Here is a 13,286-nt window from a genome sequence, read left to right as displayed (position 1 = left end):
TTCACTTTCCTCTTCAGGACCACAAAGCACAAGCTGAATTTGTGTAGATGAAACCGCTGTTTCCATAGCCGATGCAAATGCACACTCGTGCGTCACAACGTCAGCTGGGGGATCCGTCTGGAAGAGAGGTAGGTACGGTAAAGCGAAGGGAGACGGAGCAGGGAAGGACGGGGTGGGAATTATACAATTCCGTATTTTGCCAGGTCACTGAGCTCCATGTCGCCAAACGCCTCCCATGGGCAGACCACTGTGAAGTCTGTAAGAGAGAGAGAGCACATGACAAGTGAGAAATTATGGGAAGGGAAAGGTGATCACTTTATTCAAACGTTACTGGGAGAGTGAGGTGCTTGCAAACACTTTTTGATTCTTACCTGTGCCAAGGCCCTCCATTCCAGGAATGTCATCACCAAACCTAAAGGTCATCAAAAGAGATCATCAAACTCAATTCATTCAAAGGTCCTCTCAGAAAAGCAAAGAATTCATGATACAGAATATGTGCAATTCTTCCATGTATTTAATTTTTTTTTTCATTGTAGAAATTGACATTTAAATGTCAAACTAAATCATTTGTAAACAAGAGTGTTTCATATGTTCTGGCTGTGTGGTCAGTGTCTCACCCCTTCTGGCCAGGCTTGGGGGCCTTGCTCTTGAAGACGCGGGCGGCCCTCTGCTTGAACTTGGGGGGTCCCTTCTTGTCTGCGGATGCTGCAACGTCCATTGCGTTTGTTTTTCTGCTTGGAAAGTAAAACAAGAACTGTTTAGCTTCAAATGCCCAAATAGTATAATTTTACTTGAGTATAACCGACAGTAACTATTCAGTAATAGAATGTCCCACAGTACATCCGTTTGGGTTATGTAATCTCATGCCCAGTTTAAATCTCTAATCCCTCCGTGCTTTCTTAACTGTTGAATTCACTAACCCCAACCAGGTAAGGAACTATTAATCCTGACAAAGTCTATTACGTCTCAACTCTGTCACACAAACAGCATTATTTAGCACTGATCTGGATACATCTAATCTAAATATAAACAGTGGACATCTAATTTAATCCAACCCTAATTTTAGCGAAAGTCCGAAAAAAGATTCCAACAGTTCCAGCCTCTCTGTGGGCAGTACTGTGATAATTAAATGCCCCAACTCAAAACTAAACTACTTTCCATGTGGTCCATACACTCAGTCTTCCACACCCCTGTTCACCCACCTTACTCAACTATCTTTGACTTTAAAGTTTTCTTTTGCACAATGTGCTACTTTTCATTTCAGTTGATACAGCATTTTTGTGACTCAGATGTTCAGATGGATCTACAAAATACAGAAATCTACAGAAATACACTGTATGTCTGCAAGTGGTCCATCTCGAGATATACTCTCTGAAGTCACATGCAACACTTGTCATATAGACTTCTCAGTGGGACAGTTGTTTCCCTTGGTAACTAATACTCTACACTCTGTCCTCTGTTAGTGTGTAATTGTATCATCTCTTCTGGTAACTGCACACAACAGTAGGCCTATTTACTGTGGGCCTATTTCTCATCCTTTACTAGCAGTTGTTATGCTCTGGCCTCAACTCTTCATTTAACAGTCAGCATCCACAACAACACTGTTGTATTGATTTACAAATTGAATCATATACTGTACACCATATGTTACTGTGCAAGCGTAGGATGTCCAACTGTATTAAAAAGTAGTACACTGCTGCAATTAAACTATCAAGCACTTCAAAATAAAACACTGATGACAAGGGGAGAAAAATCCCAGAAATCCAACAGTTAAATTATTCCCCTTACCTTGCGGAGGAGCAAGTGCTGAGATGTGAATCAAAGGTGAGCTTCCTTCTCTGAGATGCTTTCCTCTTGGTCCAGCCCTGTCTTTTATACCCGGACACTAATCCCCCTGAGAGTCATTTACGCTCATCTTGTTCTATTCTCTCTCCTCCCTCCCTATAGACGGGGATCAAAAGATTGAGCGAAGGTGTATTTCAGGCCACACTATAACCAGCAATTGGTTATAAGTGGTGGTGGTGGAAAACATGTATACCACGATTGACCTCAATTAGTTGATACTGTGTGTGTGCCTGTGTGTGTGTGTTGTAGTTGTGGCTAATTAGATAACCAGTACTGGGAGCTGGCCAGTTTCTGCTGAAGCGCTGATGTACTTTCTCTCACATACTTTCAATGGAAACAGCGATTAGCTGTAGTGCTGTTGGCCATAGTCATGCTATAGGCATCGCGGAGAATCTCCACCATGTGGATGAAAAGCAATGCATAGTAAAGACACATTCTAATTGTACACGAATTGTGCTTGTGTTGTTTCATATGATTGTTTTCAAAGATTGTGTCTATTTATGGGCAGCATAATACGCATATGTGTTGTGAAATACATTGATTCGTTGTCGTATCATCGTATATAGGCCTATACATTTATGAACCAAATACATAAAACCAACCTTGATGTTTATTAAAGATACAGGCAAACTGAGCTCTTTGAAAGACATTTTTCAAGGATGTTGCAAAACATACAGAGGGTGTATAACCCATTTTCACTGTCCTCAGGTAGCTCGTTATAGTTTGATGACGTCTCACTTATGCTATGTTTCCATGAGCTTATCTCTGACGTCTGTTCCACCCACACAGGCTACCCCAGTTCTCCCAGTTCATCTTCTCTCTTAAGCCTCTGTGCAAACTCCCGTCATTGCCACATACTGTATGTGGAACACCTTTACCTGTAATTCTAATTCATTATTCTAATTCTTATTCCATGTCACTACTTCTGGAAGGATGAGTCTGCACCTCTGAACTTGAATAATTCTGAACTGAAATAACTATTGCTCAGGCATCATTATCCGCCTGATCTACAGAAATGTGTTTGCATGCTTTGCATACAACTGTCACCTTCATTTATTTTTACCTGGGGCAGGGCTACATATCTCTGATGATTTCTTTTTAAAAGGGAAGAAATTGTGATGGAAAAACTCATTCAGTTGATCCTTCAAGGCATGTTTGGTGTTAAAATGACACAACACAAAATGGCACAACTTAATTTAAGTTACTTTTTCTATTTGTCCTGAAGGAAATGTTTCCTCTGTATCTAACCTGTCCATGCCAAGATTAGGCTATTTCCCTGTGCCCATTAGCATCGACTTTCCCATCAGTTCATGTGACTAAATAATAACTGCTCAAAGGCTTGCCAAGTTGCCATAAAAGCCGTAGCCACTCACTGAATGATTTAAATGAACTTGTCTGTGCATCACTAACATTATATAGATCTGCCAAATGTTAGACATGCTTTACATGATAACAATGGCCTGATGTAATTTACATTCACAGTCTGAAACGCTGACATGTCATTGTTTGTCACTATTTCTCACTGTCGAGGCACAATAATATCATGTGACTAAATGGTATTCAATTATCTATTCAGTCACATTTATTAGCCCTGTTGAATCAAATGGAGTCACCATGAAAGGTCTGGATGCTTTGACAATTAGACCACTGGGATATTCCTCTAATTATGACTTTGTATACACACTACTTATCTGTAGTATCATGTCCTCAAGTGGGCTGTTGACCTCCTCAGAACACTATATGATCTTGACTCAAGCAAATTCATTTCACTTGCTCTTATCATAGGTTATAGCTAACTGAAGGACGTAATTTTCCCAAAAGAATTCCCGACTCTTAGATCCTAAGTAAGTACTCTCAACCGCATCACTGAGGGATGGGAAACACATGAAAACTCTCCAGGAATGATCATTTGATGTTGATGAGGAGGTCAGAAGGGCAAGTCTGCCCAGTGAATGGAGGAGGCTTATGTTGGGATTAGGGCGTTGCATAAGTGACACTCGTCATGACAGACATGACAGTATCTAATCTACACTTGACTGAGGTCATAATCCTCACAGCTTCAGCCTGAGTTTGCCTGGACCTCATCGTCGTCATATGACAACACTATTGCAACATGTTGTTGTTGACCATTCTGAAACATTCTGAAATGAGATTTAGTAGTAAGGTTGTCTACTTGTTTTGAAAGCCCATATTAGTTTATTATCCAGTCTACATGGTGTGTTTTTGCATTGTGGTGTACTGTAGGTTCTTGGTGGAAAGGTTCAGCATGGGCCATAGGCGACTCGGCTGTTGTTTTGATTTTTTGCCAGCATTTGCCCTCTAGAGACAAATTCAGATAGAAATGCAGCTCAATGTTCATTTGTCTTGCCTTCCAGGTGTACATTACAACTCTATCTCGCGCGCGCTACAGTGTCATGATAATTCCCGCCCAAAGACTCGTCTCTTTGGCTTGGCCATGGTGTTTTGTGCCCACAAGAGCTTACAGAATGTTAATGGCCTCATGGTTTGTATGTATCAACGTGAGGCTACAGGGCAGGATTAAATCAGCCCAGCCGCAGGCTTTCGTAGACTGGCACGTTTTTCTTTCTCTCCCTTTTGCCTCACCTGTCCTGTCCCGCTCTACTTTATGAGAGAGGCGAGCTAGGCTGCCCATATTCTGCCTTGTCACGACAGCGACAGCCACCAACACCAATGTAGCCTAGGCACGCACGCGCACACACACACACACACACACACACACACACACACACACACACACACACACACACACACACACACACACACACACACACACACACACACACACACACACACAGGTGAACTCCGGCTACCAGAGGAAACGACCAATTCAGATCAATTAATTAAAATAATTTAGATTAACCACAAAATTGCAAGAGACCATGCCATCATTGTCCTACCTCCTCGAACTCGCCTGCTGCCCGAAAGTTAGCCAAAGTTTGCCTCTCTTCTTTGCGTCTACTGCCTCCGTTTTGGTATTTTCTATAGGCCTACTCCGTTAGGCTAATGTTATTTTCTTTTCTGACAACTAAATTTGTTTGCAGACATTTTCTAAATAGTTTAGCCTACCAAGAAGAATCTCTTGAACTCGCTTCTTGACACTTCCAGATGGGCTAACGTAGCCTAGGCTACTACCCACGGGGAAGGGGAACCCCTTTGATACAATTTTGAAAATAAATCCTTATCAGCCAATAGGGAAACTGCCAGAAGCAACAACCTACAACTCTTTACGCTGCTAAGTGAGACGCATTAGCAATAAATGCACTTAATGCAGAATCAGCACAGGAAGCATTTATTTATTTATTTATTTATTTAGGCTATTTTTCTGGGCCCTATCTGTCTGTGCGCGCGTGCATGCGTGTGTCTGCATGCGCGCGCGCGCGTGTGTGTGTGTGTGCGCGCGCGCGCCATATTGTGGCCTGTGGTGCACCTCTACAGCCCCATTCCCCAGCCCAGCTGTGTGTGTTCTGGGCTGTGACCAGGCATTTCTAGGAGCAGGCATTTTAACAGCACACTTTATGACACTACACTTGTTTAACATGGCGAGTAACGGCTGTCTGCGCCTCCTCCACCAAATCCTGATTTTTATAAGACCCAAAGTAGGCTTGTGGCTCCAGAGGTTTGCAGGCACTCCTCTCTGGTTGTTTTTTATATTCCGTTCTCTTTAAAGAGAAGAAAGTAAAGAGAGTGCAGTTGGGTAATGAAGAGAATTTACTTAGAGTGAAAATAATAATCTCTTCTCTACGTCTACAAGCAGATCCTCTGCATGTTTTCCTGTGTTTTTGTAAGTGTGCAATAGCAACTCTGCTAATGTGTTAGTGTTGTTGTTGTTGTTGTTATTGTTTTTGTTTTTGTTAGTGTTGTTGATGATGATGATGATGTTTCTGTGCATGTCCACATGTCATACTCATAAATTCTATACTTGCTGTCACTTTTGTTGCCGTAACAATGCAAATGTCTCCGTTGTGAGACCATTACAGGATTATCTTATCTTACTGTAGCTTTGTCTCTCTCAGGTCAATCTCACTCAAACAGGTCACCTGAGGGTACGGCCTGAGGTGACCAGCGGGTACGGCCTGAGATGACCAGTATGGCCTGAGGTGTCCAGCGGGTACGGCCTGAGATGACCAGTATGGCCTGAGGTGTCCAGTGGGTACGGTCTGAGGTGAACAGTGGGTACGGTCTGAGGTGAACAGTGGCCCCTCTGGTGCTTAGAGTCACTCATTCATGACCAACGAACATGATTCCTAAAGATCTCCATGTGAGGAAACCTCAACATGGAAATATGGGTCTCTCTAGTCTAGAGTCTAAAAAATGAGTTTAGACAATCAAGATGAAAACTATCTGCATTTTTTGACACACACACACACACACACACACACACACACACACAGATAAACATTCTCTCAACCTCTCATTCTCTTGTCTCTCTCTCTAGTATCTGAGCACATATACATAAAATAAGGGATGGTCCAACCCTATTATTATTTTGTCATAATTTAAATGTAGCTGATGGCATGTCCTTTGTGCTGATGTTAAAAACGAGGATAAGAAGTCTATGGCAAGCCGGTTGGAAATCTGTGACGTATAACTGCCTGCGTAAGCCCAAGGGGAGACTTGTGAACATGAGACATGGCTTCACCATTGACCTCCCTAACACTCTTACACACACACACACACACACACGCGTAAAACCCACCTGAGCCCATTACACAGCCTGTTGTTGTGACGGAGTTCCAGATGACCGCAGATGACCGTTGCTTTTTGACATGCGTCACTGACAGGTTACATGCTTTCTGTCAGTTTTCATTCAGTCGTTCCAATTCTCTCTCTTGCAACACACATGCACACACACACATGCACACACACACACACACACACACACACACACACACACACACACACACACTGGGTCCTCCTTTCTTTGTACAGAGTTTAGTGGCTAATCAATTTTATCTGAAAGCAACAAATGTGCTCTCGAATATTTTCATTAAACATGTCGGCGGTGATAAGCAGGACATCTGATAAGCCTCTGACTTTAATCAGGATGAAAGTGTATTACGTAGCTTTCAAACATGTCATACACAGTGGATGTACATCAGAGAGAGAGAGAGAGACATGGCCCCTTAAACACTGTGAGTCCTGACATGACCTCTCGCTTTCACTCGGATTGGCAGCTTACTTCTTCTCATTACCCTTTCAAGCAGATGAATAATAAATAGAACTGGTTAGCCACAGCAGCAGTCATATGTGAACAGTTGATTTGTTTCGGTCAGAATTATGCCTACTTTAAGCACATATATCATATCATATAAAAAAAAAACTAAATCTTAGAATCTGGCAGTGTGACACATCAGATATCACAATGTGTCATAATCAGATTCACCATCTCTGTTTATCATGACTGATCATCTGTCTTCTGACACATTGCCGTCAAAGCCGCCTTCACCAGAAAGAAATAAAGAAATAATCCCACAGGATGAAAATGCTGTAGGCATAAATATAAAGGCGACTTTCATCCCAAGTTACACAGGCTTGTAACAGCAAATTTGGGAATGGAAGCTGGGCCGACTGACTGTCAGGCAATGGCAGTACCGCCGCTGCCCAAATATATGATACCGTAGCAGAGGCACTGGGGCTCCTCATATTGGTTGCAGCAGGGCAGTGAGCTGTGCTTGTAAATGTCACGTCGGAATTATGGAACATTTCTACTGCTCCTGTCTGGTCAGTGCCCTGTGTGTGTGTGTGTGTGTGTGTGTGTGTGTGTGTGTGTGTGTGTGTGTGTGTGTGTGTGTGTGTGTGTGTGTGTGTGTGTGTGTGTGTGTGTGTGTGTGTGTGTGTGTGTGTGTGTGTGTGTGCAATATAATAGCCTATTTGATGTCTCAATACTAGCTGATAAATTTGCTGATATCGATACACCATACGATACATGTGAATGATGAGTACCGGCACCGTTTTTCCCTCCACGTGTATGTGTGTCTGTATTATGTGAGAGTGTGTGTGTGTGTGTGTGTGTGTGTGTGCGTGTGTGTATGTATGCGTGTCTGTGTAATGTGTTTTTTGAGTGTGTGTATGTGTGTGTATGTTATGTGATGTGAAAATATCAGATTGACAGCTGTTCCCCAGACAGAGCAAGGCAGAGCAGGAGTCACATGGACGGCTGTGTATCCATGTTTTTTGCAGCACTGACAGACAGACATTTCAATCAGTATTGGCTGTTGGGATGCTCAAATTAGTTTTTGGAAAATGCACACATTTCCATGCACTTCCATTTACCTCCATCAACTAAAATATTTATTCAGACTCATCTACAAAAGTTCGTTCAGATTTTCAATCTCTGTATTCAGACCTCATTCATCAATAACATTTTTGCTATGAGAAAAGAAACACTGCAATTAATATCAATAATGGAGTCATGTTCTTTTACAGCGGTTCAGGCTCTTCCATCTATCCCATGGAGGTGCCACTCTGTGTAACAGCGCGAGAACTATGGCAGGCCAGAGTCACAGCGAGGAGCATCACACTGCCCTGGCTACTGGACGCCACATGGAGGAGACGAAGAGAACTGTAGCAAGAACGAAGGGCTACGATACCGGATGGGGCTTTGGACACGGATATTCGAGAGTTGGAAGTGGTCATCGAGATGGCGGTTATCTCATTATTTCAGGAGACACCGACTGGGCTCCGGGACACCTGACCATCCGGAAAAATGGCACCATCATCATGCGTGGTAACGGCTCCTGGTTGTCTGATACGAACTGTCACAGCACTCACACATCCATGTGCTGCACAGGTAGGACAGGAGGAGCTCTTCTATAGCTCCCAGTCTCCATGCCAATCTCATAATCATGAGCACAAATAGCTGCAGTGTCTGAGCTGGTGTGGGTGAAGGTGGTAGTGCTGGTGTGTGGGTGGAGGTGCTGGTGAGGATGGAGGTGCTGGTGTGGATGGAGGTGCTGGTGAGGGTGGAGGTGCTGGTGAGGGTGGAGGTGCTGGTGAGGATGGAGGTGCTGGTGTGGATGGAGGTGCTGGTGAGGGTGGAGGTGCTGGTGAGGGTGGAGGTGATGTGTGGATGGAGGTGCTGGTGTGGGTGGAGGTGCTGGTGAGGGTGGAGGTGATGTGTGGATGGAGGTGCTGGTGTGTGGGTGGAGGTGCTGGTGAGGATGGAGGTGCTGGTGAGGATGGAGGTGCTGGTGTGGGTGGAGGCCAGAGGTGCTATCACTGGCCACGTGCGGCCGGGCCTGCGCCACGTGAGCAGCCTGGGCGTGTGGTTCTGGGTGGAGAGTTGGTGTGCTACGAGTGCTGGGCTGAGGGCAGAGAGGGGGTATCACAGGGCTGCTGGGGCGATAGAGACTATAGGGAACTTATGTTTGGCGTGTTTTTGTGTGTGTGTGTGTGTGTGTGTGTGTGTGTGTGTGTGTGTGTGTGTGTGTGTGTGTGTGTGTGTGTGTGTGTGTGCTCAAAATGGATTGATCAATTTCTCTGTGTGTGCATTTCTCTGTGTGTCCTGTTATCCTTTCTTCTTCCTACAGTCTCAAGGTGATACACAACAGATGAAAGAAGTGTTTTTTAGTTTTTTTGTGTGACTTCAAAAGTGCGTTGATACAACAAAGAAATCTCTGTTATTGTCTTTTAAATCTATTGTGTGCTGTGACTCATCTTAAACACATCTGTTAGTAATATTATACATTACGTTTTACTTTCTATGATCATTATGTGTAGTATTGGGATTGTGTGCATTGGTGAGTAAAGTGGTGTTTGACGGTTCCAATCAAGTTAAATAAATGTTGATGTTTGAGATCCTTAGTCTCCTTGCTTTTTCTTTTACAATCTCCTGTCATGCTCAGAAGTGCATCTGACCAATTAAACCCCTCTCACAGTGCAGTCAATAAATGAAATCTGAAAATATCTAGTTCTTGAATTTTCACAGCAGACAGCAAAGTGACAACCTCTCCCATACTAAGCCATGCAGTTGTAAACTACATGCAGTGATGTTCGATTTCCACTAGAGGGTGTGTTGTTTAAGCCACTACACAAGAAAAAAAGCAGCATTGATACATCAAACTTCATTATCCTTTCATACTAAATAGACAAACTTACTTCTCAACTATGTTCCACATGGTAAATAATATGAATATGGTACCATGCTCTACCAAAGGAAAATAAAGTGCACTTACCCACTCCTCTCCATCCCCTGCTCCTCCAACACCACACATCTAATATACATCTAATATAAATATCTAAATCTAATATGAATTCTTGCTTACATGTAACTTTCACAAAATGTTCAAATTTTGGTGCTCAAGCCAAACTCATCCTCATATTCTCTACAAGGTCACAAGTATTCCGTCAAAGTGAAGCCATCACATCAAAATATGGTTCAGTGAACCATTGCTCATTCTTTCACAACAGCAAACTATTTTGATGTCAATACAATCTGAACATAATACAGCAAATCTTCACCATCCACAGCGAGCATCCATATGCAATGAAAACTGTGTACTGCTTTTCAGGACAAAGAGTTTGTTTACTTTGGTGATTTCTAAATGCACATAGCTGCATCTGCATTGCAAGCAGGGATGGAAATTAGCACCAGCCACCAGCCAAATGCTGGTAAAATGTGAGAGTGGCTGGTAGATTTCAGACACAAAGTCATATTTTAACACTGAGTGGCTGGTTAATTTCACCAGAAATCTGCTATTGGCTGATAGATTGTCACATTTTCAAATTTTAATTTCCACCCCTGATTGCTAGTATCCAACCACATGTGACATCTACTAAATTGTTTTTATTTCATAGAGCCATGAAGCAAATTAAGTGGATTAAATGTAAAACCAATCTTCTGGTCATTATAGAAGCACTGATCAGGTAATATGATGATAATAATAATAATAATAATAATATGAATTGTCTAATAATAACAATAATAATAATAATAATAGACTACATCTTTGACTTTATAATGGTAAGCCTAAAGTACTTTTCAAAATTGAAGTTACAAAGTGGATTACAAAAGCAGCATAATCATACAGCTCATACAAAAACATACAGATGAAATCAATACATTTATTTCAAAATGTTTTATGTAATTTAAATCATAATTATTTGTTCTGATGAGGGGTGTTTCTATCATCAGAGGCGTTTCTGCTTATGTATAAGTGCTTAATGCAAATAGCCAATAAAGTGATGTACAGTGGAGGGTTTGAGTTGTTCTTCAAAAAAGGGGGGATAGCCACAACCTGTAGCTATGGCAACAACAACAATAAGATCTCTTTGAAATTGTCTATTACTAAATAATTGTCTATTGTTCTAAATTCTACATTCCGTGCAATGTACTGTAGAATGTTCACATTGGAAAAGTTCATTCACACACATTTCACTTGTTGAGAGGATACATTGTGATTTTCAACATGAGATTACCATGAATTTTCAAAATAATAACTCCAACAATACCCAAGATGGCTTCCAGCTGGATATTCCACTAGGTATTTTTAGGTCTTAAATTCTCTCAATATTTTGTTTAAATACCATGTGCTTCTGTCGATGAATGAATCTATTTATTTTCCTTCTGTCAGTCTATACCACCCAGGTAGGAGGTACCACCTATGTCCATGGAGTGGGTAAGTGTTTTTTTATTATTATTATTTCCTACATAAATAATATCTAAATAATGTTGAAATTGTTTCTGTTTACCAGAATGGTCTATTGAATTGAAAATTGAATTTCCACATGTACCATGTGTCCCCTAACAGTCCCGCCCACTGGCTCTGAATTCAGCAATCAGCCAGTGATTAGGCCTGAGTACCAGGGATATCAGCCCCAGCAAAACCATGGGCTGCTCGGCAACTCAACTGCTCCGGTTCAGTTCCAGCCTGTCACCAAAACTCCTTCCTATCCAGTTTTCAATCCTATCTCTACTCAGGGATACCACGGGATGACCCTCCAGAATGGAGCTGTAGCCCTCAATCCCCAGCTACAAGGCCCTGTCAGGTTTGTGGATGCTATCGGCCAACAGCATGGCACCTCTGTGACCTTCCACCCACAGCTGCAAGTGCCCCTTGTGGCTGTGGGTGGTACAGGCCCACAGTATGGTGTCCCTGTACCCAATGCTCCACACATGCAGGCCCCCTTCATGTATGTGTCTGCCAACGGGCAGCAGTACGTCACTGCTGTGCCTTTTGGTCAACAGCTGCGGGCACCCACCATGTTGGTGAACCGTGGAGGCGTACCTCGCAGCACCTCTCTGCCGTCTGCAAGCCTACAAGCACCCTTAATGCCAGGCCTACAGCATGGCACCGCTGTGCCCTTAATGCCAGGCCTACAGCATGGCACCGCTGTGCCCTTAATGCCAGGCCTACAGCATGGCACCGCTGTGCCCTTCAATTCAGTTCCAGCCCTCAGTGTGCCAGTTCAGCTCATCAACAACCTGCAGTTGCCGTTGACTGAGCAGCTGGCTGCTGTACCGAGCAGCACTGGCCTGATGAGACCAGCCCCAGTGGTGCAGCTTCCACTCCAGCCGAGCAGCACTGGCCTGATGAGACCAGCCCCAGTGGTGCAGCTTCCACTCCAGCCGAGCAGCACTGGCCTGATGAGACCAGCCCCAGTGGTGCAGCTTCCACTCCAGCCGAGCAGCACTGGCCTGATGAGACCAGCCCCAGTGGTGCAGCTTCCACTCCAGCCGAGCAGCACTGGCCTGATGAGACCAGCCCCAGTGGTGCAGCTTCCACTCCAGCCGAGCAGCACTGGCCTGATGAGACCAGCCCCAGTGGTGCAGGTTCCACCCCAGCCGAGCAGCACTGGCCTGATGAGACCAGCCCCAGTGGTGCAGGTTCCACCCCAGCCGAGCAGCACTGGCCTGATGAGACCAGCCCCAGTGGTGCAGGTTCCACCCCAGCCGAGCAGCACTGGCCTGATGAGACCAGCCCCAGTGGTGCAGGTTCCACCCCAGCCGAGCAGCATTGGCCTGATGAGACCAGCCCCAGTGGTGCAGCTTCCACCCCAGCCGAGGCAGCAGACCAAGGCTCCCGCTGAAGTGTCCGTGTGTGCCCCAAGTGGTGCGACTACGGAGTCGCTGAAGCCACAGGCAACCACGTCCAAGGAGGTTGAAGAGGTCAAGCGGACTCAAGCTAGCCAGCCCAAGGCCCAGATTGAGCCCCAGCAACCAGGCACCAGCGGCTCAGAGAACAACATGGTGGTCAAGCCCAAAAGCCAGGATAAGACCAAGAAAGAGCAGCCGCATGGTGCCATGAAGGATGCTGAGGTGAAACCTGCAGACAAGAATACCTCCACCAAACAGGCACTGAAGACTCCTGCTCCTGTCGAGGTGGGCAAGGCGGACGCCAACCTGCCCAAGGAGCCTAAGAGCAGTCTGCCTGAGAACGCTGACAGACGCAAAGAAAAGAAAAGAAAGCACAAGCATGAGA

At 44.2% G+C, this 13,286-nt stretch overlaps 1 protein-coding gene across 1 annotated transcript; it reads right to left on the bottom strand.

Moving 5' to 3' along the window:
- Window positions 1-179: 179 nt before the first annotated feature.
- Window positions 180-1,829, bottom strand: LOC134079826 (retinal cone rhodopsin-sensitive cGMP 3',5'-cyclic phosphodiesterase subunit gamma-like). The gene is made up of 4 exons (XM_062535928.1): window positions 1,789-1,829; window positions 618-731; window positions 372-412; window positions 180-256 (listed from the first exon to the last, which is right to left on the bottom strand). Exons 2-4 carry the CDS (start codon window positions 716-718, stop codon window positions 180-182), a joined length of 219 nt encoding a protein of 72 aa, XP_062391912.1. The 5' UTR covers window positions 719-731; window positions 1,789-1,829.
- Between the last annotated feature and the right edge of the window lie 11,457 nt (window positions 1,830-13,286).

The sequence above is a fragment of the Sardina pilchardus genome, chromosome 1 (genome assembly GCF_963854185.1).
Source record: "Sardina pilchardus chromosome 1, fSarPil1.1, whole genome shotgun sequence".
Taxonomy (NCBI): domain Eukaryota; kingdom Metazoa; phylum Chordata; class Actinopteri; order Clupeiformes; family Clupeidae; genus Sardina; species Sardina pilchardus.
Note: the sequence above shows the minus strand (reverse complement) of the source record. Positions and strands in the feature narration are given on the sequence as shown.